Source organism: Patagioenas fasciata, chromosome 27 (genome assembly GCF_037038585.1).
Source record: "Patagioenas fasciata isolate bPatFas1 chromosome 27, bPatFas1.hap1, whole genome shotgun sequence".
In the NCBI taxonomy this organism is placed as follows: domain Eukaryota; kingdom Metazoa; phylum Chordata; class Aves; order Columbiformes; family Columbidae; genus Patagioenas; species Patagioenas fasciata.
Window position 1 is genome coordinate 4,529,548 of NC_092546.1, and position 22,855 is coordinate 4,552,402.

The 22,855-nt window shown below is 64.8% G+C and overlaps 3 protein-coding genes and 1 long non-coding RNA gene across 11 annotated transcripts in view; 1 reads left to right on the forward strand and 3 right to left on the reverse strand.

Moving 5' to 3' along the window:
- Positions 1-932: 932 nt before the first annotated feature.
- LOC136113210 (transducin-like enhancer protein 1) lies at positions 933-12,333 on the reverse strand. 8 transcript variants are annotated; one of them, XM_065858257.2, is made up of 22 exons: positions 11,662-11,794; positions 11,163-11,286; positions 10,431-10,579; positions 10,077-10,156; positions 9,691-9,754; positions 9,194-9,238; positions 6,672-6,734; positions 6,426-6,500; positions 5,903-6,098; positions 5,523-5,539; positions 5,078-5,182; positions 4,916-4,960; positions 4,649-4,804; positions 4,395-4,521; positions 4,126-4,310; positions 3,977-4,053; positions 3,519-3,768; positions 2,475-2,722; positions 2,160-2,307; positions 1,936-2,086; positions 1,765-1,841; positions 933-1,537 (listed from the first exon to the last, which is right to left on the reverse strand). In XM_065858257.2, the coding sequence occupies exons 5-22, from the start codon at positions 9,691-9,693 to the stop codon at positions 1,430-1,432; spliced, it is 2,076 nt and encodes a 691-aa protein (XP_065714329.2). In that variant the 5' UTR covers positions 9,694-9,754; positions 10,077-10,156; positions 10,431-10,579; positions 11,163-11,286; positions 11,662-11,794; the 3' UTR covers positions 933-1,429. The 8 variants fall into 8 exon arrangements, with proteins under 8 accessions (XP_065714329.2, XP_065714327.2, XP_065714328.2 ...); XM_065858255.2 differs by lacking the exons at positions 10,077-10,156; positions 11,662-11,794 and adding an exon at positions 12,317-12,333; XM_065858256.2 differs by lacking the exon at positions 10,077-10,156 and having other exon boundaries at positions 6,459-6,500; positions 11,662-11,779.
- A 1,237-nt stretch (positions 12,334-13,570) lies between these two features.
- LOC139825694 (uncharacterized) lies at positions 13,571-15,086 on the reverse strand. Its single transcript, XR_011735919.1, has 2 exons — positions 14,791-15,086; positions 13,571-13,795 (listed from the first exon to the last, which is right to left on the reverse strand). It is a non-coding gene; the product is annotated as an uncharacterized lncRNA (long non-coding RNA).
- A 2,054-nt stretch (positions 15,087-17,140) lies between these two features.
- PLPP2 (phospholipid phosphatase 2) lies at positions 17,141-21,375 on the reverse strand. Its single transcript, XM_065858565.2, has 6 exons — positions 21,208-21,375; positions 19,437-19,588; positions 18,843-19,120; positions 18,586-18,643; positions 18,319-18,495; positions 17,141-18,217 (listed from the first exon to the last, which is right to left on the reverse strand). The coding sequence occupies exons 1-6, from the start codon at positions 21,257-21,259 to the stop codon at positions 18,080-18,082; spliced, it is 855 nt and encodes a 284-aa protein (XP_065714637.1). The 5' UTR covers positions 21,260-21,375; the 3' UTR covers positions 17,141-18,079.
- Positions 21,376-21,438: 63 nt separating this feature from the next.
- The window catches only part of LOC136113299 (hippocampus abundant transcript 1 protein-like), a 50,799-nt gene continuing 49,382 nt past the window's right edge, over positions 21,439-22,855 (forward strand). The window contains exon 1 of the mRNA XM_071799598.1: positions 21,439-21,442. The gene's annotated coding sequence lies outside the window, so the exon portion shown is untranslated. The remainder of the gene's footprint in view (positions 21,443-22,855) is intronic.

Here is a 22,855-nt window from a genome sequence, read left to right on the forward strand (position 1 = left end):
GCTGAGCCGCCCTTGCTCGGGCTCTGCACAAGGGCAGTGAGATGCAGTTTGTAACTGGTGTGTGCAGGAGACCGGACCCGGTCACCGCTGTCCCCTCGCCAAGCCGTGTCCTGCCCCACTGGTGAGCTCTGCCCATACTGGGAGGCACTGGAGCACGGCTGGCGTTCCCTGCCAGGATCGACACCTTGCTGCCACGCTGGGGAGAGCAGGGGACAATGGGATGCTGAAGGGTTTGGCCCTCAGCCCTGCGCTGCCTTCCCCTCTTCGCAACAACTCACCGTCCCTCCCTTCCCGGTGGGAAACGAAATGTTCCTTTATTGGCTTTTATGTTGGCTACAAAATGTTCCATTTTATCTCTTTTTTTTTTAATTATTATTATTTTTTTTTCACTCTTCTTACTTTCTTCCAAGAAACACACAAATTTATGGTACGATCTTGGCAAATCCCAATCCAGGGGAACACAAACTCGCTTGTGCCTGGTAAATGACTCTTTAATGTGCCTGTCTCCAGCCGGGTGATGTATCTGTGTCTGAAGAAGGCGGAATCACAACCCTGCCCGAGCAGCGGGTTTGCCTGTGTATGGCAGCGAAACACCCCACGGAGGGCATTCCCACCCGTGTGTCCGGGCGCATCCTCGCTTGCCGGGTCAGCTCAGCCCCCCACAGCGCCAGGTCCGGGCGCAGCCCCCGGCGTCCCCTCCGTCCCTCTCCATGGCTGCGTTCCCCAGCCCGCGGCCCCAGCGCCGCTTCCCCACGGCCGTGCTGGCGCGAGGCCAGACCGATAAACCAGGGCCGGCTGCTCCCATCTCGCTTCCTTCCAAAACCGCTTCCTCCAGCACCGGCCTCTCCCCACAGCTGCAGGGACAGTGGCTGCAAATGGGGACACAGCAGCGGGGTTGTCACCGCGCACGGGACCAGGACAGGGCGCTGCTGTGCTGTTTTGTTTGGTTTTATTATTAAATACAGCCTAGGAGGAGGCACAGAGGGAGATGAGGACAGAGAGCATCCTCTCCAGCCTGGCCCAGAACCTTAACCAAAAAAACCAAAACAACCCCACCAAACCAAACCAAAAAAACACAACAAAAAGTTAAAACCAACCGAACAAAAATCCTACCACCACCAGACCCACCCGTTCCCCCCCATCTCCCCAGCTCCCTCGGTCCAGATTTAGAAACAAACCAACAAATAAAGAACAAAACAAGGAGAAATTCCCCGGACAATTTGCTGCGAGCAGCAGCGGCCGCCTCCCCACGCGACGCCTGGCGCGGGCCCAGGGCCACCCCGGCCCTCACCGCTCGCCCCGGGCTCAGCTGCCACGGCCACCTTCTTTGGGAAGGCAGGGAGAGTCCACCCGTCTGTCCATCCAGCCACGGGGACGTCTGCGTGTCCACGCGGCGTGGGCCCCCCCGCAGATGGCACCTCTCGCGGTCTCAGTAAATGACCTCGTAAACTGTGGCTTTCTTGTCCCCCGAGCCGGTCACGATGAACTGGTCATCCGTGGAGACGTCGCAGCTGAGGACGGAGGAGGTTTCCTTGGACTGGAGAGAGGAGAGGAGGGCACAGGGTGAGCACGAGCAGCAGCCCCACACAAGGTCCATCTCCCAGCCTTCGGGCACCAAGTTGTGCCTGGGGATGTTGCAGGGACGAGTTTGTATGCAGGGCTGATTGTTGCCGAGATACATTTATAGCTGGGTTGTATGGGGCAGTCCCCGCTCTGCACAACCGCAGCCAGGGGAACGTGTCCCCGACGCCGAGGGCTGCGCACCTGGAAGATGCTGGCGCCGTAGGGCGTGCGCCAGGCGTTCAGCAGGTTGTCCTTCCCCGTGCTCACAAACCACTTCCCTGGGGTGGGAGAAAACAGATCAACATTTGGGACTCCAAAAGGATCCATCTGGGGCCGCACGCAGCCCAAGCAGAAAACACGGAGCCCGCTTACCGCAGGAGGCGAATTTGAGGGAGAGGACGCAGCTCTCGTGGAGGTGCAGCTGGTACTTGTCGGGTTTGGTGACGTGCAGGATCTCCACGTTGCTGCTCTCCATGCCCACGGCCAGCCACTCTCCCGTGGGGCAGTACCCCAGGGAGAAGATCTGGGGGGACAGAGGGGCTCGGGCAGCGCCAGCCGGTCCCGGCCCCGCGGAGCTCCCGTCAGCCCGGCCCTACCTGGGAGCTGAAGTCGTGCTGCTGCAGCTGCCGCCCCTCGCGCAGGTCCCAGCACCGCACCGTGTTGTCCAGCCCCCCCGTCCACAGCTTGGTGCCATCACTGGAGATGTCGATGCAGCTGGCACCATCCGTGTGGCCCTGGAACTGCCTGGGGAAGTGGGGACGGATTGGGGAGGGCACGGCCATCAGGGCTGCGGCACCCGCAGTGTGACACCCCGGCTGCGAGGACAGGGACTGTCCCGTGGCCTGGGTCAGACTGCGGGGACCGAGCGGTCCCTGGCCCCAAGAGCTCAGAGCAGCCCTGCCCGGGCTCACCTGACCAGGGTCTGGTTCTGCAGGTCCCACACCACGATGTTGCCGTCGCTGCAGCAGGAGAAGCAGACTTTGGCGTCGGGGCTGATGGCCAGGGCGTAGCAGGCGGGGGCGGAGGAGGTGAGCTCGGCCTTGATGCGGGGCGTGGGGGCCGCCAGGTCCCAGATGGACAGGGTGCTGGCCTCTCCCCCCACGATCAGGCTCCGGCCATCGGGCAGCAGCTTGCAGGAGCGGATGTAGTTGTCGCGGTTCTGGGGTGCAGAAGGGAGGACCCCGTTAACCCCTTCAACATCCCATGGCTCCAAGCACTAAAACACCATTTTTCCCTGCTCCTGAATTTCTGATGCAGCTTGAAATGACCATGACTCAGTCATTTCCTTGCTTATGCATCTGTATGTTCAAGGTCAGCACCATCCAGGAATATTTGTCCGGCTGCCCAGGCCTCAAGGCCAGCAAGTCGAGGAGAGGACTTGGGTCTGAGCTGTTCAAAGCAGGCACAGGGACTCCGATTCCGGCAGCCCGTTTAAAAGAAACCTCAAAGAACACAGGTTAAAAATATTTTCAGGTGATGGCTGCGCTTCCAGCCTGGCTCTGGTGAGCTGCTGAGGCCCGACAGACCATTTCATTTATTTTTAAAAGCAATACGAGTTCTCCCTCTAGCCAGACTCACACAAGCAAAAGCAGAAACAAGGACGGAGCTGAATCAGTGATGCTTCAGCCCATGTGATTGCAGCCCATACGAAGTATCTGGCCAGGGGGTTGCCAATGGCAAAGGTTCATTTTAAGTCAGAAAAAGCAATGACAAGGAGGGGGTGCTGTACAGGCCCCCAACAGCCTGGGACGCTCAGAGCAGACGGGTAGTGCAGGGTGGCACGTTGGCATCATGGAACCACCATCCCGCCCCAGCAGCCCCATCCCAGCCCCACTTAGAAACACACACAGAGATTCTGCTCGGTGCACAGACACCCCCAGCACCCCTGAGGTCCCTGATGGGGACCCCAGACACCGTCACCACGACACAGTGCAGGGAAACGAGGCCGTCCTCACCAGGCAGTCCAGCTGAGCCACGGCGGTCTTGGTGCCCGGCTGCGCCACGTCCCACACCTTCACGCAGCCCTTGCCCCCGGTGTACACGTGCTGCGTGGAGTTGCTGATGGTGACGGCGCAGACCACCTCGCCGTGGGTCAGGGTGTGCAGCTGCCGAGCGTGCCGGGGGATGCCGGAGCCGATGAGGGCGTCGGGTGGGAACGGCACCGGCTGCATCTGCCCGTCGGCGCTGACGTGGAAGGAGTAGGCGCTGGAAGGGGACAGAGCAGCGAGAACAGCTCAGAGTCCTGAGGGAAGAGCAGCCCAGCGTGCCCAACCCCAGCAGCATGGCTGGGAGCCGGGAGCAGCGCGGTGCCCGGTGAAGCGTGGCCGGGCATGGTTGGGCTGCTGCTGCCCCCGCCAAGGCTGTGCCCCCCGCTGCAGGACACGCCATCCCTGCCGCAAGCAGCCCCACTTACGGTTTCCCCGACGTCCCCACGGGCATGCTGGCCGCCAGCCCCGGGACACGCATGTGGGGGTGCGGGTCGTAGCCCACCTGCGGGGAACAGCGGGTGAGGGACGCTCGCGCCCCATGGCCCCACGGCCCCGCGGCAAGAGGTTCACGCACCAGGGGGGAGCGCCCGTAGCTGCCGGCTCCCACGGCGGCCGCAGCCCCGTTGAGCTGCGGGGACATGAGGTGGAGGCTGCCGTAGGCACCGGTCCCGGCCATGTCCCCGTTGACCGCGGGGTGGGCCATGCTGAAGGCGGCTGAGTAGGGGCTCTGCATTCCCAGCGGGTTCCTCAGGCCCAGGGCTGCCAGGGGAGAGGCGGCGTGAAGGGACAGGGCAGGCGCCGTCCCCACAGGGGCTGCGGGACCAGCGCTCAGGCCAAGCTCACCCAGGGAGTCCACAGAGGCCTTGGCAGCGGTGGGGCGAAACTGGGCAGCGCTGGAGCCGGGGGCCGCGGTGTCACCCTGGGAGGTGGGGGTGCTGGACTTGAGGCTGGGCGTCCCTGCCTTCTCCACCTGCCGGGAACAGAGCAGGGAGACCTGACAGCCACGCTTCCGCCCTGCGGGGGTGTCTCCTCAGGTCCCCCCAGCAAGCTGATCCCTGCTCCTCGCCCTCCACAGCAGCCCAGCCCAGCACACGTACCGTGGGCGCATCCTTGCTGCGAGACGGGGACGTGCTGCTGGAGGAGGCCATGGAGGTCGGGCTGAGCGGGACGGGTTCCTTCCTCCCCAGCGGGGCCTTCTCCGCCGCGTTCTCCCGGGACGAGTAGGAGTGCACGCTGTGCGGGGAGGACGGGTCCTGGGGGGAATGGGATCGGCTGCAGCAGCGCAGGCAGGAGCACAGGGACACCCCGGCCACAGCGAGCTGTGACATCCCCCCTGCCCCTTCCCAGCCCCCTGGTGCACTGACCTCATCCACCACCAAGTTGTCTTCGCTTTTGTCCGCGTCGCTGCCCTGAAACGCAGAGGGCAGTTGGAGCCACAGGGGCTTGCGGCTGCCCCACTCCCACCTGGGATGCTGGAGGTGTGGGGAGGACAAGAGGGGACAGGGATGTCCCAGCTCAGGACTCACGTAGTCCGTAACAAAGTCCTTGTCCTCCACCTTCCTCTTCTTGCTACTGCTCAGGTACTCGGAGATGCTTCGTGCCCGCTCCCCGTTGGGCAGTGCCAGGGAGCTCTGGGGACACAGAGTCAGGGGCTCCTGGGACAGGCAGCACCAACATGGGGCTGCACCGGCTCCGTGACACAAGGGGCCCCGTGCAGCCCCCGGTGCAGCCAGCTCAGGCTTCAGCTCCCACCCAGGCGTGACGAGGCGGACAGGATGGTTTTGCCCACATGCTGTGAGGAAGGGGTCCCCGTGGCGAGCGCACCCACCCACTGCCCCCCGCAGAGCTGTGCCAGCAGCGAGGCCTCAGCTGGGGAGCAGGACCCATCCCCACAGCTGCCTGCGCCCCAGGACCCGGCCGGAGCCTGCGCAGCCACAGGGAAACGGTGCAAGAGAAGGAAAAGGCACTTACGGGGCCGGGGTCCCGCTCTGTCACCGTGGCAACCCATTGGCGCAGCAGGAGGAGGAGGAGGAGGGAAGGAAGGACACTGTGCCACCACCCAGAGCCCCGGGAAAGCCGCCCGCTCCTCCCACGGTGCAGGGGTGCTCGTGGCAGGATGACCCCCCAGCCTGTCCCACTGCCCTTGCAGCAGTGCTGCTCGGTGAGGATGCTCCCCACCCAAACCCTCGCAGGCACCATGCCCCCCACTCCACCAGCCCGGTCAGGAGCCCCCAGGTGTAGGACAAGCCGCCCCCCACCCCAGGGAGATGCCCATGGGGAACAGAGGCAGCTCCAGGGCCCAGCACGGTTCCCGGGTTTGCTGGCTCCCGGGACGGTCACACCAAACTCACCCCTGGGCTCGGTGTCGTGGACTCCTCGGTCATCTTTGGCAAGGAGCTGGGCCTGGGCCCCCAGCGCCCCCGAGAGCGCCAGCAGCCCCGGGGCGCTGCCGATGCCGGCGAGGCTGGCGGGCTGCATCCCGGAGGGGTGGGGGGTCAGGGGGATGGGGGGAGCATGGTGCGAGAGGTGCTGGGTCTGCAGCTGGTGCTGGAGAGCAGCAGGAGGAGAGAGCAGAGGCGAAGGGCTGTGTCAGAACGCTTGCTGGGCAGGGGGAAGTGGCTGCTCCTGCCCAGCAGCAGCCCTGGGCCAGCTGGGGATGGAGCTGGGTGAGGAGGGGCAGGACACGACCCCAGGGTGTCCCCAGCCAAGCTGCACCGCGTCCCTCCACCACGTCCCTCCCGCCGCCTCCTCCCGCCCTGCGACGGGAGCTACTGGGATGGATGGGGGACGCTCCCCATACCCACAGCACCGTGCCACTGCACCCCGAGCGAACGCAGGGGTGTGGGGACAGTGGCAGGCAGAGGGCTGACGTACCCCGATCGCCGCGTTCAGGTCGGTCATAGTCACCTGCTTCGCACGCTCCACGGCCTGGACCACCTGCTGCTGGTGCTGCGGGACAGAGGGTCAGGTCACCCCGGGCAGGGACCCCAGTGCCCACCGGGTGTTGTTTCTGCAGGGGATGGGGCAAAGCCAGCCCCCCCAGCCCAGCCCGGAGCAGGGATGCTCCCCGTGCCCCGAGGGAGCTGTGTGTGCTGGGACGGGGCCCGCGGGCTCACCCACCTCCTGAGACAGGAACGGGATGAGCTGGGCGCAGATCACGTTCAGCCGCTTCGCAATCTCCGTCTGGCAGCAGAGAGGCAGCGTCCTCAGGGCAAGCGGCAGAACTGCCCCCCGACCCACCACCGGGGCTCCCCAGGCAGCCCCCGACCCACCACCACCACCCCAGCAGCCCCAAGAGCTGCTGCTCAGCACCAAGGAGCAGAAACGCCCCAGGGAGGGGCGGAAAAATCAGGAAAGCTGCTTCCTAACACCACCAACACCAAAAACACGAGCCCAGCATCCTCCACCACGACCCAAGAGGGCTCCCACCTCCTCCCCACCAGGGATGTGATGCCCCATGCAGCCCCCAGCCCCGTGGGTCAGGGCCCCGCAGGCTCCCTCCGCCCTCGGCGCAGCCTCCTGCGGCACCACAACCGCTAATTGCCGCTCTCTGGCCGCAGGAAGCCCTGGAGAGGTGCTCTCCTCCCAGCTGCTGCTTTGCTGCAACACTTGAGTGCCACAGGCAATCAGGAGCGGCGCGGGAGGGAGCGCAGCGGCGTGCCGGGCCCCCATCGCACCCCCCGGCCGGGGCAGGACCCCCGGCCCCGCGCTGCACCACCCGGCTGGGGGTGAGCAAAGAGCTCGGCCACCCCCAGCCCCACAACCACAGCCCTGGGGTTGAACCCAGAGCCTCTTGTCAGCCTTTTGTTGGGGCTGCAGGGCCCCAATAGCGGGGATGGAGCCAAGTCCCCGATCTCCCCACGGGGACCCTGGGGCACGGACCCAGGGACACCCTGCGCTGCCCTCTGGAACAGCCATTTCTGCCAGACCCATAGAGAGCAGAAATAATCCAGCACCCGCCCTCGTTTCCCCTTCCGAGGGAGGCAGAAAAAAGAGAAAGAAAAGAAAGAAAGCGGGGGGAGCAAGGAGATTTGGCAGCCGGCGGTTCTGGGAAGGATTTAGCTGTCTCCCGGGGCCGGCAGTGATGGATTCTCTTCCCTAATGCACTGATGGGCAGCAGCTCCTTGGGGAGAGCTGCCTCCAATTCACTCGCACTCGTTAATGTGCAATTTACTGGCACTTTAACGCTCTCAGCATGAAAAATGATCATGCTGTTTCAGCCCCCCCAGCCACCAGCACCGTCACCTCCCCTCTGGCTCGCGGTAAGCAAGTCCAAGGCCAGGCTGACTTGGGGAGGTGGTTTTATATAAAGCCACAGGCCCCTTCCACACCAAAAAGCACCCCCAAACCAACAATAAATAAATTAACGTCTCCTGCTCGTTCCTGTCTTGAGCTTCCCCTGCTGAGCTGTGGCTGCCTGGAAAGCTGCATCACCACAGCTTTCCAAACCGACCCCGGGTAAAGCCGCCCTGTGCCACAGCCCTTGCCGGTGCCAGCGCTGCCCTCGCCGGTGCTGCGGGCACCCGGGGGTGCTGGCATGGGGCAGCATCGCCCTGCAGCGCTGCCGAGAGCCCTGCCCGTGCCTATGAGCAAGCGAGGAGGAGAGACGGCGTCCGATCTCCCCGCGGCAGCGATAACCCGCGGCTCCCGCGCAGGCGGTTCCCATTTTTCACACAATGGCCGCTGGCTGTCAGAGCAGACTTACGGGCCCTTGTTAAAAGTGCAGACAGCTCGCTGGCGGGCGGCCAGTGGCACCTGGAACCGGCACAAAACACAAGCCTGCGAGGGCTGGGGAGAATCAGCAGCCGGAGGAGAGGAGCGGGGGACCGGGCAGACCCTCGGCATCGCCCGGTGGGACACACCGAGAGTGGTGAAACCCCTAACCGGCAGGCACAGAGCCGGTGACAGTGTCTGCCGGGCAGCCCAGGGCCAGCGCCCGCGCAACAGTTGGCGGAGGCGGCGGGCGCGGGAAGGAAGGGGCCGCGGCTGCAGCACGCCTCGGCAGGCTCCTCCGCAGCCTCTTTAAAAATAGATGAGAAGAAACCTTCTGTCTCAGAGCAGCTGGTGACCTGGAGCGCGGCGCAGCGGGAGGAAGGGAGGGAGGGAGGGAGGGATGGGGGATGTGCAGCCCCAAGGCCCCGGGGAGCCCACCCGATGCTGCTCCCCACCTCAGGATGCTCCTCATCCCCCTGGGCCAGCTGGCACTGGGCAGTTGCAAAGGCAGCGAGCCAGAGCTCGTCACCCCGCTGTGACACGGCACAACTCCTCGCTCTGCGGGAGCCCAGCTCCTCCATGACGGTCCCCGAGCGGCCGCACACAACAGTCGTGCAAGCACTAGTGCTCCACCGCTGCTCTCTCCCCGCTGCAACAAGCTTATCACTACCCAGCTGAGAACACGCTCCCAAAAGCCAGCGAGCAAATGGCAGCTCACAGCAGAGTGGATGTGTCCGCAGAGAGCTGAGATGGGCCAAGGCCATGACACAGAGCGGGGCAGAGCTCCCAAAATCCAGAGACAGGAGTACAACCCCCAAACAGCCTTCATAGGCTACAGCAGGGAGATGCTTCCCATGCATTCCATAGGGACGACCCCGAAGGGGCAGGGACAGGGAGCCGGGACATGCTCTCATGCCACTGACACTCACCTGTTTGTGCATCTCGATGTTCAGGCCATAAGACATCTCATAGTACTGCAAAGGACAGAGGGCAGCATCAGCATGGGGAGCCCAGGGGGACTCACAGCCCAAAATTCCTCCCCGGTGCTGGTGTGTGGGGTCACCCTGCTCACAAACACCCACACTGTGGCCAGGCCAAGGGGACAAATAATGGTCCCCAGCTCGTTGTCTGGGAGCAGAGGTGTCTCTGACACATGGCCGTGGAACGGACCCGGTCGCCGTCCGTGGGAAAGGAGACAACCGGCGTGGGAGAGGCTCCACCACCCCCGGGGACAGCCGGGCTCGCTCGAACACCACAGCTCGTGTTGGGGGAAAACCAGAGCGTAACAGGCACAGGAAGCAGCTCTCAGAGCCCAACCACAGCCCAGCGCGCAGGGAAGTCAAAGCATCCCGGGGCTGCGCATCCTTTGATGGTTCGGAGGAGACACCCCCCGCCGCCCTTCTCCTTTCAGGTGCAGCTCACTCACCATGACATAATGACGCTGGATTTCTGTTTTTTCTGTTGCCAGCTTTTCACATTCTAACTTCAAGCTGTAAAAATAAAGAGAAGAGGAGAGAGAGGGAGGGAGGGAGAGGGAGAAACCCCCTGCCCACCTCCCAAAGTCTCCCGGGGTGGACAGAGCACAAGCACTCCCAGCACACCCCATGCTCCAGCCTCCTGCTCTCAGATTCAACCCCGCTTGCCAGCACAAGCCAAGCAAACCACCTGAAAGAGGGTGGGAAGGGGCTGATAAAGAGGAGATGGACAGCGAAGGGATCGAGGCATCGGGGAGCGATCTGCACAGTTTTAACCCCCTCCCCAGCATCTGCTTCCCAAATGGAGCGAGCTGCAAAGCCGAGCTGCGTTTCAAACCTTGCTCTGCCCAGCACCGCGCGGGGAAGGGGAGGTGATCCTGGCCAGCAGCACGGCGGATCAGAGGGACTCCGGGACCGCTAAGTGATGACTCCAGCTCAGCCCAGAAGCCGGGCCCTGGAAGTCAGCACCCTCGTCCCAGGGCTTTTGGCAAAAGAAAGCCAAGTTTCCCCCTCTGGCTGTGTCATTTCAAGCTCCCAAGGTGGTGCTTGGCACAGCCACGCTCTAGATGGACCAGTGCCCGCAGCAGCACGGGACAGCGCTTCCTGCCAGCCCGCACGGACACCCAGCTCTCGCCAGCACCCGTTAGGTGCCCAGGACCTTGCTGGCACCCCAGCTCTCGCAGCTCCTCACCTGTGGTATTGGTTCTGCAGGAACTGGAACTCCTCCTTGATGCGGTCCAGTGTCTCTGGGTAGGTCAGCTTGAGGGACTGGGGGGTGCTGGGGATGGCGCTGGCAGCGACAGCAGCTCCCGAGGCAGCCGAGGGTGCCTGCAGATGGGCCTAGGCAGAGGAGGGGAGCCCGGGGTCACTGCCCATGGCCAGCGAGGTTCCCGAGTCCCCCGGGGTTTCCTGCGCTTGGGAGATCAGCGCATGGAGGAGGAGGAGGAGGCAGTTACTGCAGAGGAACCTGGTGACAGCCAGGCACCAAGGGCAAGCATTCTCCAGCTTTTCAGCACGGGTTCAGTCACTGAGCCAGAACAGGAGGACGCACAACCAGCGGCACAGAGCACACAGCGCTCGGGCCCTCCCGCCCAGCCCCGCCATGGGCTCCATCCTCACCCACGTACCACACGGCAGAGCTTCCCACCCGCTTGCCACCAGTCCCACGGTCATGCCCCAACCACAATCCGGCTTCCAGCACGTCGGAAAACCCAAATCCCCGCAGTGCTGGGGCTCCAAAGCTGTTTGCAAAGAGCCACAACGCTCCTGCGTGTGTTACGCGCTCTCGGCACAACTTCTCAGGCCAGGGCTGAGCCGTCCCGCGGGGTGAGGCAGGTGCAGGGCTCGCTTTGGGGTTCGGGCCCTGCCATGACCAGGCCAGCGCGGCTGCCACCGAGGGGACGAGGCCAAACCGCGGGCTCACCGGGGGCCGGTTCTGCGGGAACATCTTTAGCACCAAACGGGCCCAGGATCCCTCTTGCTGCTCCAGGTCCCGATGCAGGCTCAGGATGGGGCCTGGGGACGCTCCCCAGCTTCCGGATCAGGTCCTGGGAGAGACACAGGGAGTCACCGCCCGGCGCTGCCCGCTCACCGGCCGAGCCCCGGGACACCGGCTCCCCCCGCATCGCGCACCCCGGCTGAGCCACCCGCATCCCCGCGGGGACCGGGGGACCCCGGGGATCCTTCCGGGCCCTGCGGGACCCGCCCGCCGCAGGACCCCCCGCCGCCCCCTGCCCGCGCCCCCCCGCGCCGCGCAGACAATGGCCCCGCCGCCGCCCGCAGCAGGTACGGCCGCGGGGAGGGACCGGCCTCGCCGCCGCCCCAGCCTCCAACGGGCCCGACCCCCGCCCGGCGGGAGTCCCGGAGCAGACCCAGCCCGGCGCGGCGGCGACCGAACCGGACCGGTGCGGGACGGGACTCACCGCGCTGCTGGCCCTGGCCCCGGCCCCGGGCGCGCACCCCTGCGGCGGGGCGGGCCGGGCCGAACTGCACCGGGCCCCGCAGCACCGGGCAGCACCGGGCAGCACCGGGCAGCACCGGGCAGCACCGGGCAGCACCGGGCAGCACCGGGCCCGCGCCCCCTCCCGCCCCGCCGGGCCCGGCGCCCCCGCCCGCCGCTCTGCGGAGCGCGATCAATGAACGAGCGCCAGCGCCGGCTCCACGTGGGGCCTGGCCCGTGCGGCCAATCGCCCCGGCCGCCAGCCAATGGGAACCCGCGGGAGCGGCCCCCACCCACGTGGGGCGCGCCGAGCTGCCTTCCCATTGGCCAAGCGCCCCGGCCGCCGCGGAAGGTGTCAATCTGGGGAGGCTGAGCGGCCAAATAAGGGGCGGCTCGGGCGGGGAGCGGCGTTAACCCGTGCGGTGCCGGCCGGGGGCACCGGGGAGCCCCGGGGGAGCCCCGGGAGGGCGGGCACGGCGGGGGCAGCTCCCGGACCGCCCCCCAGCGGCAGCCCCGGGCTCCAGCCCCGGCCCCGCGGCGGGACCCCCCCCGTCCCCGCCGCTCCCGCGGAACGGAGCGGTTCGGTTCGCACCGAGCGGCCTGCGCCTCCCGCCCCGCCCGCACCCCTTCCCGCTCACCCCGCTCCGCTGCTCCGGGCTTGCTTTTAGTAAACACTAAACACAAGAAGTCGTTGTCCCCCGTTGCACTCTCCCCTACCCCCCCTCCCCCGTTTTTATTTTCCTTAATCAAGAAAAGAAACGAAACCCGAAATCCTCCCCTGGGGCTGCGGGTCTCGGTTCACCGAGAATTCCCTGCGTCATGTGATGGCGGGAGCATCCTCCTCCTCCTCCTCCTCCTCCTCCTCCTCCCCGGGCCCAGCCTCTCCCACGGCCCCCGGAGCCCCCGGCCCGCTCCCCGGTAGGGACCCCCACACACTCCCCCCACCCACCAGCACAGGGGTCTGGCATCCAGCTGGTCCAGATGCGGGGCTGCCAGCACCCCGGCCCCCCCGGCAGCGCCCGCAGCCCCGCGGGACGCTGCTCCACGGCAGAGCTGCTTCCCTGGGAAAACTCAGGCGTGGGCGGCTGGTTGAGCTGGGGAAAGGGACCCCCACGTTGCCAACCCCAGCGCCCCCCCCAGTTCTGCGCACCCTCCTCCCCAGAGCCCCCCGTGTTTCCAGCCAGCGCGCTGGGGTCCGTACAACCCTCTGGGTTTCTCTCAAGGGTTTGCTGGTGTTTTTCTCCTTTCAGGGAGATCGGTTGTTGTTCGGTGTTTTCTGCAGCCTGCAGGTCAATCCGGGCTTACACAGAGCAGGAAATAAAACATTCGAAGAGCGGCAGCTGCGAGGGGTCACCCTCTCCTCCTGTTTAACGTTAATCCACGGGCAGGCCCAGCCCCTTTCCTCCCCACCGCAGCTCGTCCTCTTGGTCCCGTCACCATTTGGGAGGCGGCGATGCCATCGGCCCATGGGACAGGGCACCCCAGCGCGGGGTGATCAAAGTGACCCCACTGAGCAGAAAGCAAAGCAAACCCCAACAAGCCCCTTTTCCTTTGCCCAGATGGTGTTTGTTCAGAGAGACCCCAGCACTGGCCATCCAGAAGGGAAACTCCCTCCCATACAGTTGAAATGCACTGTTAAATGCACCCCTTGAATTACCTGAGCCTTCCCGCACCCAAGGGTGACAGCGTCTGAGGGGTTGCATCTGCACATCACCCGGAGTGGGGACAGCACAAGGCGTTTAAAACAGGAAGGGAAAAATCCAACAGAAAGCAAACGATCCCAAAACGCATACACAGAGACACAGCCGCACACATAAACACACACACGCACAGCTCAGGAAGCAAATGGGGTGGTGGGGAGGAAAAGCAACAACTGAAATGTTCAAGTTAGATCTGATTATGGTGTTTGGTTTATTTTCCAGGTTTTTGGCATTGTTAGGACACTGTGGTGATCCCAGACCCACTCTGGCTGAGATGGGGCTGGGAAGGCGGGTTGGAATTTGTCTTTGCCTCTGTTCCCCGTCGCACCGGAGCGCGTGGCCGCTCACGCCGGCTCCCAACGCAGCGCTGGTGGGGACGAGAGCCCGTCCTGGGGGACAATTCACCTCCAGGCCCTGCTAGAAGAGAACAATAATAATAATAATAATCTCAACAAAACCACTAAATAGAGCGCAACTGCGCTAAGGCCACCCTGGGTGTGCCAGGAGGACTCGGGAGTCCCAGAGCAATGGGCTACACGGCAGAGGGGGGAGAGCGGCAGAAGAGTGGTCTCCCAGCCCTTATTATATTTTAAAATGTAATAACAGCGTGATGTCTATTTTTGTAGATGGAACAGATCATTTCTGGAAGAGGGCCATAAATCTCAAAGGGAGGGGAAATAATTTGGCCAAGGTCATGTCGAGGCGGCAAGAGTGTAAAAGGGGAAAAGATATTAAAATAACGACACAAAAGCAATGGAGAGCTGGACTAAAACACCATCTTCACCCCAAGCCCCCTCCCCAGCTTGGGAACCCCGTCCCCTCTGCCCTGATGCTTCCAAGTGTCACCCCATGGGCCTGAGGGGGGTTAGGGGGGCTGGTGAAGGAGCAGAGAACAGAGACCCCAACACGCCGCTCCTGGCAGGACCCTGGTGCCCTCAGGTGGGTCTTGCAGCCCCTTCTTGTCCCCCTCCGTGGCCACAGCAGCCCCCACGCTGTGCTCGGGGACCCCTCGCCATTGCGGCAGCTCATCCACCACCGTGCAGGTCAGACCTTCCCAAGAGAGGGCCAGTACGGGTGGGAAAGGCCGGACATCCCGCGGCCGGGCTGGTGATCCAGAGCGCGCATCCCTGGCAGAGCCGCGGCTCCGTGCAGCTCCTGGCAAGCGGCAGAAAACAAACTGCTGCTCGTACCCTCTGGCTGCTGCTCTGGGCTCGGCTGCCAGCTCCGCCGTGCCAGAGCAGCTCTGGTGGGGCTCCGGGGTTACGTGGCTCCCAGCGGCACCCGCTGGCCGAGGGGCATCCCCAGCCTGCACCAGCCCCTGTGCCAAACACCAGTGACCCCCACGCTGGGGTGTCCCACCAGGCTGGGACTGGCTCCTACCCAGCTGCTCTAATGAGAAAGGCATCATTTACCAGCCTCCCGTGGGGGGGCTTTCCCATCCGCGGTTCTTCCTCCTTTTGCTACTTAATTTCTTCTCTAGCCCCTTCCTTCCTTTGGTGAGATCAAAGGAGTCTTTGTGGCACCGGGCACGTTTCATAGGAATCGTCGATTAGAGTCTGTGGGGCACTGATGGGAGGAGAGGAGGAGGAGGAAGAGAAGGAGGAGGTTGGAGGGAGCCCCGCGCTCCCCGGCCGGGGCTGCGGAAGGGCTGGGGCTACCGGGGCGGCCCCGCAGTCCCGCCCCGCTCCGGCGGCTCCGCCGGGCTCTTGCTGCCCTCTGCCGCCGGCCCGGCGCTGGGCACGGCCCCGCTGCTCCCCCCGGTGCTCCCCGCGGCGCGGCAGCGGGACGGGGCGGGCGCTGCCCGGGGTGCGGTGCGACGGTGCCCCGTGCTCCCCAGGGGAACGGCCGGGCCGGTGCCAGCGGCGGGGGCTGCTCCGGGAGCCCAGCCTCGCATTGACCCCTCACCGGGGTCTCCGCGTCCCTCAGGGCCGTGCTGGGCAGCACCGTCACTCCCGGAACCACAGCGGGGTCCTGGCCCAACGCCCCACTGAGAGGAGGCCCAGGGGACACGGCAGCCTCCCCCATGCCACACGAAGCTGCGAACATCCCCCGGGAAGGTGTGACCTGTGCCAGCCGCAGCCATTGGTCCCCTCCTGGCGTGTCCCCAAGCAGGGGCCACCACGCGTCCCCCAGCCGCAGGCTCATCTGGCCGCAGCCTCCTCCTGTGGCTGCCGGCCAGGGAAGGGGATGTTTAGGGGATGAGTAACATCCTTCCTGGCAAAGCCTCCGCCGGCTCCTGGAAGCGCGCTGCGGGCACTGGGAAGCTCAGCCCCTTCGCCTGCCCGTTGCCCCAATCAGCTGAAGAAAGATGTCAAGAGCAGGAAGGATCCTGGGGATGGGGCCAGGGCGAGCGAACCGAGCCCGTGGAATCGGCAGAAGCCCCAGCTGCCAGGGAAGGGAGGACGCTGCGTGGCAAAGCAGGAGGCAGCCAGGAGGCACAGGCTGGGGGAGGCAACGCAGGGCCCCCTCCAGAGCGGGGCTGCAAGCCAGAGCCTGGCTGAGCGCTGCCAGGAGCAGCTTATTTTGGAAAGGAGGCGTCTCAGCTGAGCACTCGGTGTGTGGAGCTGCTGATGCCGGGGAGCAGGACGGCTCCGAGATCTCAGCCATGCCTCACGGGCCAACGCTGCTTGGCGTGAATCTGCCCCAGCACAACAAGGACTGGATCCCTAACGCCTGAGTCACCCGCTGCAGTGGCCACAACCAGGACTAGCGAAGGCAAGAGGGATTGCAGAGTTCGCAGCGAAAATGGATCTGTTTCACCTTCCCCAGAGCCCTCCTGGTGTCCACGGGGCACATGAGCAGCTCCCTGCCTGCACATCACGGATGGTTTGGGATGTCATGAGCTGGGTGAGGTCTCAGCCCCTTTCCCGCGCAGCAGAACGGCTTGGAACAGGCTGTGAAAGGAGCAGCCGCGCTCCGCACCGCGCACCAGGCAGCCCTGCCCCTGGAGCCGCACGCTGCAGCATTGTGGCCCAGCTGGTTTTTCCAGAGATGCGTCCAAGGAGCGAAATCAGATCTCAAGGGAAGGGAGCAGGCACGTTCCTGGCTGCGCACAGGAGCTGTCAAGGCAGTGCCAGGAACTGGGCACCGTGGCCAAGCACAACCGAGGAGCCAAGGTCCCAAACCCGCGCTGTGCCGCACTGCCCCGACTCCAGAAGCTGCTGCTGCTGCTTTACAGACCTTTGTTTGCAAACTGTGTGGCAGAGACACCCCGCGCCGGCACTTCCCACCAGCTTTGTTTTACACCATCAGATATCAAACAACCAGCCCAGAGGGCTGGGGCAGGGGGAAAGACCCTGCTGAGGGACCAGGAAAGGTCTTGTGCGAGGAAAACTCTCAAAAGAAAACAGAAAAGCAGCACGTGGCGAGGGAGTTCCCTCCGCACAGGGAAGGTGGTTTTGGTCAGGGCTTGTCTAGACCGGAGCAACCCACACTGCGTGAGCACAACAACACCCGGCAGCCAGCACAGGGTGCGCGGGGCCGCTGCTGCTCCAGGCCAGGACGGACCAGGCTGTGCTGACCCAGAGGCTCTGGAGGCAGAGCCACCCCAGGATGGGCCTTTTCTCCCCACGAGGGTGCTCCTGGTCCCTCCTGGACTCAACAGCCCCAACAGCCCCCCCAAGTCCCCCACACAACAAACCTCCCTGCTAGTGCGAGGCTTCAGAACCCATTCCCTTGAAAGGGGAAACCCTCATCACTTGAGCCCATCCACTCCAAGGCCAGGAGCATCCATGGAGCAAGAGAACAGGCCTGACACAGACATTCTTTAAGGATGATCTAATTTTAAAACCACATTTTTATAAAAACACATCATAATGGAAATGCATGTAGCTTAAAAAGAGGCCCAGAGCGCTCCGGTGCCGGAGGCAGCTGCGTGTCAGCGCTAGGACTGCTCCGTGGCCCATTCCCCACCTTCCCAGGGAGCCCAGAGTTCTGTGTCCAGCTCCACATCCCCCTTCGTTTTCCTTTACCACAGAAAGCTTCTCCCTTTGCCCCTAACACCCCGCACCCTCTAAAGCACCAGCTGAAGCTGCAGGAGAGACAAGGGCTGAGCATCCCCTGGCCTCGGGCACGAAGCAGGCAGGGTGCAAGCTCTTGCTTCCAGCACTGCAGGATCAGGCACCCCCGGAGAAAAGCGCTCACAGCAGCCGCCGCCTGCCACGACTGCTTTTAAAGGTAATCAGGGAACAGAGAAGAGCTCTGGATTGCTTTAATCCTTTCCAAAAAAGTATTGCTAGCCCAGCAGCTGTCCTCCTCCCCCTGTGTTTGTGAGGATTTGTACTCATAAGGCTGGATAATTTGACAGGGATAACGCACGCTCAGCACAGGCAACCTCAGGCTTCCCGACCTGTTTGCTCTTTGCTCCGCATGGTTTGCCAGCCCAATAAATCCACCCCGCGTGCCACCCTCCCCTCCCTCCCTCCCTCACGCGAAGGGCTGGGACGGCAGCCTTGGAGCGTGACTCAGATGCACAGGGGACCGAGGACCTCCCCCTCCCGCAGCCACGGCGCCGGCACCGCCGGGCACCGGCGAGCACAGCGGCACAGCGAGCCGGGGAGCGGGGCTGTCCCGCAGGTACCTGCAGCGCCAAGAGGCACCGGAGCCAGCGGTTAATACAGAGCCAATGTCCTCGTCCCCCCGCGCCGGGAGCGGTGCAGAGCGCGGCGAGGGCAGGTCGGCAGTCCGGCACGCGTGGCCTGCTCACGGTGCGCCACGGTAGCTGTAGTGATTGCGGTCAGGTTCGTTCATGGTGAGCGGCAGGCTGGGCTTGCGCTCCGGGTCCTTCTCGTCACACTGCCGCGGGGGACGGTGCTTGAAGAAGTCTGAGACGTAGCGCACCTGGAAAAGACCGACAGGAAAGAGAGGTTGGGGATCCCTCCCGCAGGCTGAGCTGCGGCCGGCAGCAACGCGGCAGAGTTGGGTCACACGGGGACACTCACGATGAGGACGGCAATGAGGGCCCCTTGGAGCAGCCCCGCCAGCACATCGCTCCAGTGGTGCTTGTAGTCCGACACCCTGGTGTAGCCCACGTAAATGGCGAAGGCGATGAGGAAGAACTGGATAGTGGGGCGCAGCAGCCGGGCCCACTTCCCCACCAGCCGGGCTTGCACATAGAGCTGGGCAGGGAAGAGGGGAGCGATCAGCAGCCTGAAAACGGGGTGCTCAGGGCACTGCCCGGGGCACAGGACCCGCAGCACGGCACTTACCGCCAGGAACATCATGCAGTACATCCCGAAGGAGGAGTGCCCAGAATAGAAGGACAGTCTGGGGGGGAAAAGGGATGGGTCAGGCTATGAGATTTAGCCGCAGCACCCAGCTGGACCCCTTCAAACTACCCCCTTGTTCTGCAGGCTCTGCCCTACGGCAGGAGAGCATCGGTACCGGCTGGAGCTTCCACCAGCTGGCAGGAGCCTGGCAGTGCCGGGAGAGTGGAGGGGACATGACCTGTGCCCCCGTGGCTCACCTGGATTCAGTGACATTCCTGCTCTCCCCCTGGCAGACGTTTTCCAGCTGCACGTAAATGGAACAGTTCACCTTGGACCAGTCGGGGTTGCAGACAGCCAGGAAGTTTGGCCGGAGGCGGCCAATCATGTATTTGGCCAGGTCGGTCAGAGACTGGCTGATGGCCGCCCCGAAGAGGAAGGTCCCCACGACCTTGTAGAGGGCAGCCAGGTAGTTGTTGAACTCCGACTTGGAGTAGAGGCGCTCCGTGTAGACCAGATACGCCTCCCCTGACGAGATCTGCAGGGACCAACGGGACAAGGGGTGAGGGTCTTGGGGCTCCCCAGCACTGGGGTAGAAGATGCTGCGGCTCTCAGGTTTGACGCAGAGGAGCCTCCAGCCCCCACAGAGCCTGTCCCCCCCCTTGCAGGGAACCAGCCCCATAGGACATGGGTCTCACCACCCCAGAGGGAGCTCCTGACCCTGAGCAGAGCTGGGCTTGACCTGAGGGTCCTGAGGCCTTGCTGGGGGTCTGGAGATGGGCTGGGACCCAGCTCCTGGGTACAACCTGCCAGGATGTCCCTGCCCCAAAGGGAAGGGGATGGTGCTTCCTTACAATGGCAACGGTGCAGGTGATGGTGACCCCAGCCATGAGGCCATGGGTGATGGTGTCCGCCTTGTAGGGGTAGCGGATGGAGTCATCGTTGCAGTAGAAGCCCCGCTTGTATGGGGAGTTCACCAGCGTCAGGATGATGAAGGGCAGAGACGCTGCAAGGCGGAGAGAAGGTGAGGACTGGGGATACTCATCTGAAGGCTCCACACAGACACCCAGCGCCACACAGTCCCCCCGTCCCTCATCCCCGGGGTCTCCGCTCCCCATTGCCGGGGACGGATCCCCTCTGGGGACACAGTCCCGAGCCACCTGCACCCAGGGCAGGAGGACTCGCACCCGCCAGGGCGCCAGCCCCGATGCTGATAGGGCCCTATCGGAGCTCGCAGCTGCCTGCGGCACCCAGATACCACACGAGACGGCCACGAACGGGCACCTGCAGAGCCCCAGTGCTGCCCGCCATGGACGCTCTACCCAGGCAAGGCCCCGGAGTCGCGGTGCCCCCGCAGTCCACCTTAAGCCCGGGCTCCTCTCCCGGTTCCGCCTTTCCCGGCAGTTCCACCTCCCCTGGCTCCATATTCTCCCCGGAACACGCACCTTTGTCCCCGCCCGCACCCTCCTCCCCGCGCCCCTTCCCCGGGGGGTCCCTCCGTGCCCGGACCCGCCACCTCCTGCGCTCCCGCTAACGAGCCACGGGCTCGGCGCTCCCCGGGCTGCCCCGCCGCCCCCCGCTCCTCCCGAGCGGCGGCAGCAGCGGCCAGAAGGCGCTGCCAGGAGCCGGGAACGAGCCCCGGCTGCTCCCGCCCGCTCCCGCCCGCTCCGGCTGCGGGGAGCGGCCGCCCGGCGCAGGGGAGGCTGCAGACGCCTCTGTGTACACCTCAAGCGTTCATTTGCCGCTCGAATTAGACACCGCTTTTCTTTTTGGATAATTCCATCCTCCAAAAAAGCTCCCCTAAAAATAAAAAGACGCCGGCACACGAGGCAGAAAAGTGATCCAAACAAAAACAGGAACCTGCCTCTCCCCACCGGTGCTTAGAGCCCAAGAAAGCAACTCCCGGCCCGGGAGGTTCAGGCTGAAATTACGACCTGGGCCTTTATTTTTAGTCCGTCTTAATTAGGTGGTTGTCAGCGTCAGTTTTAGAAAGGGGCGTTTGCCTGCACCGGGGGGTGGGAGGCTGGCGAGGTACCGGGAAGGGGCACCCGAACCCAACCGCCCGGGGCTGCGGAGCCCCCGGCCCCGCTCCGGCCGCCCGCGGAGCGCAGGGCCCGGCCGGCGGGCGGGCAGCCAGGGCGGCAGCAGAAGGAAACGTCCCTCCGGCCGAGCAGCGCGGTGGGGCCCTGCCGGCAGCCTCCCGGCCCGGGACCGGCTCCAGCTCCCGGTTCCCCGCGGGCTCGCCCCGGGGTCCTCCCGCTCCCGCTCGGCCACGCCGGGCAGCCCCCCCAAGGCTCCGGGCAACGGAGCGGCCCCACGTCGGGGCACCGGCTTCATAGCGGGGCCCGGTAGCTCCGGGCCAGGCGCCGGTGCTCCCGGGGCCGGTGAGCTCATCGCGGGGGTCCCGAGCCCCGGGACAGGGGCCGGGCAGGTGCCTTCGGGGCTGCCCTCGGCCCGGTCCGGCCCAGCAGCACCAGCAACAGGCTGGCGCAGAGCACCCGAGACCCCCAGTACCGGACTCAGCCCGCGGCACAGCCCCACCGGGAGCATCGCGGGGGGACACGGGGACGCTCCGGAGCCCCCCGGGGCGGGGGCGCCATGGCCGCGCCGGTACCGAGCCCTCACCGACCGCCAGGCAGAGCACGTCGAGCACCACGAAGACCTTCCTGCGCTCCATCCCGCTGCCGGTGGCGGCCCCGCGGCCCGGCCTCACGGCTCACATGGCCCGGAACGACGCGGGTCCAGCCGGGAGGTGAAGTCCGGGCGGACGGGACGGGGCGGGGCGGGACGGGGCGGCTCCGGCTGCCGGTGCTCCCGCCCGCGGGCCGGGGCGGGGCGGGGGGCGGGCTGTGGGGCCGGCGCCGGGGCAGGTGTGGGGCGCAGCGGGGGCCCGGAGCCCCTTCACCCCCAGCCGCTTCTCCGGGCCCCGCTCCCGCGTCCTTGGCTCCGGTCCCCTCGTTCCGCCTGGCCGCTCTCCCTGTCCCGGCTCGGGGAAGGGGGAGAAGGAGTGAGGCCGCATGTGGGAGCCGCGTGTGTCCCGCCAGCCTCGGGCTTCTTTCCCGAGAGAAATAAACCCAAACCAAACCAAAACAACGAACGGAAAAAAGGAAAAGCCAAGAGTGGAAGAACGTGGCCTCAGAAACGCGCTGGCTGCACCGGGGTGGTGCAGCTGCTGTTTATTGCAGAGCAGATATGGGGCTGACTCAGTGGTGATCTTGGGGAAAAGGAGGGTGCCCCGGGAGCCTTCGGACACAGCGGAGAGGCTGGGTTTAAACACAGGGCAGCACACATACTTGTTTTAAGCTGTTATTTAACCACTGAGATGCAGGGTGGCATTTTCCTGAGCCTGAGACATGATCTGAGCAGGACAGGCTCCCGGTGCCGCCTGTTGGGCTGAGGACGGGCCGGTGGCACCCAGAGCAGGAACAGGAGCAAAGGTTGACATGTGGGTCCCCGCAGCGAGTCCCTGGCGGGAGCGGGGACAACCACAGCCCAGCTGTTTGCTCCAGGCCTTGATTTGGTCAGGAGCGGAAGGAAACTAATAATACAGAAACCACCCAAATGATAGCTACTGGGCTGGTTCATGTAAGTGCAAAGTGGCCTGTGGAGAATATCAGTGCTGTGCTGGGAAGCCAGCAGTGCTGGAAACGCTCTCGGGCTGCCCTGGGATTTCAGGAGAGGAACAGAGCCGCTTGCTGGCTTTCCTCTGCTCTGGACTGACCCGGTCTGTCCTGGTACAGCCTCCCTGTCGCTCGGTGGTGCCATGGGGCCCTGGCACAGCTGCTGGGGAGGGTTTGCCCCACACACCCTGCCTGTGGGCCCCAGATCTTGGTGGCGGGAGCGTAAAAGCCCCGCGGCAGGGGAGCTGGGGGGATGCTGCAGGAGGGGATGTCGTTTGGTGCTGGGGGGATGCCTGGGCTGTGTCAGGGAGGGGATGTGGCACTTAAGACAGGTTTTATCCCCCTGGTGATACACCTCCCCTTCTCACCGTAGCCCCCAGCAGTTTTTGGCAGTGCTGAGCCACCCTTGGGCTGGCGTGGAAACGCTCCAGGCTGGGCCGCCGCGGGGGCGCAGATGTGGCAGCTGCGGGCAGGACTTTGCCCCACACGGTGCTGTGGCTGCCGGGTGGTGCCAGGAACGGCCCAGCAGGACTGGCTGCTCCCAGCCTGGCCCAGCGCTCGGGGTGCCGAGCAGCGTCTGCTCTCAGCCCCCCCGCTTGGCAAAGGGCCTTGGGGGGCCGGCGACACGGCCCTGGCTGCTGGGGGGGTCTCTG

What these genes read in the sequence shown, in the direction of transcription:
- PLPP2 (XM_065858565.2), bottom strand. Translation starts at nt 21,259, where the DNA reads ATGGAGCGCAGGAAGGTCTTCGTGGTGCTCGACGTGCTCTGCCTGGCG. An exon ending in CGTGCTCTGCCTGGCGGTCG is followed by an intron (nt 19,589 to 21,207) that starts GTGAGGGCTCGG and finishes TCCGCCTTGCAG; the next exon opens with CGTCTCTGCCCTTCATCATC. An exon ending in ACTGCATGATGTTCCTGGCG is followed by an intron (nt 18,496 to 18,585) that starts GTAAGTGCCGTG and finishes TTCCCTGCCCAG; the next exon opens with CTCTATGTGCAAGCCCGGCT.
- LOC136113210 (XM_065858258.2), bottom strand. Translation starts at nt 11,186, where the DNA reads ATGTTCCCGCAGAACCGGCCCCCG. An exon ending in TCCCGCAGAACCGGCCCCCG is followed by an intron (nt 10,580 to 11,162) that starts GTGAGCCCGCGG and finishes TCCTCTGCCTAG; the next exon opens with GCCCATCTGCAGGCACCCTC. An exon ending in AGCACGACTTCAGCTCCCAG is followed by an intron (nt 2,087 to 2,159) that starts GTAGGGCCGGGC and finishes CTGTCCCCCCAG; the next exon opens with ATCTTCTCCCTGGGGTACTG.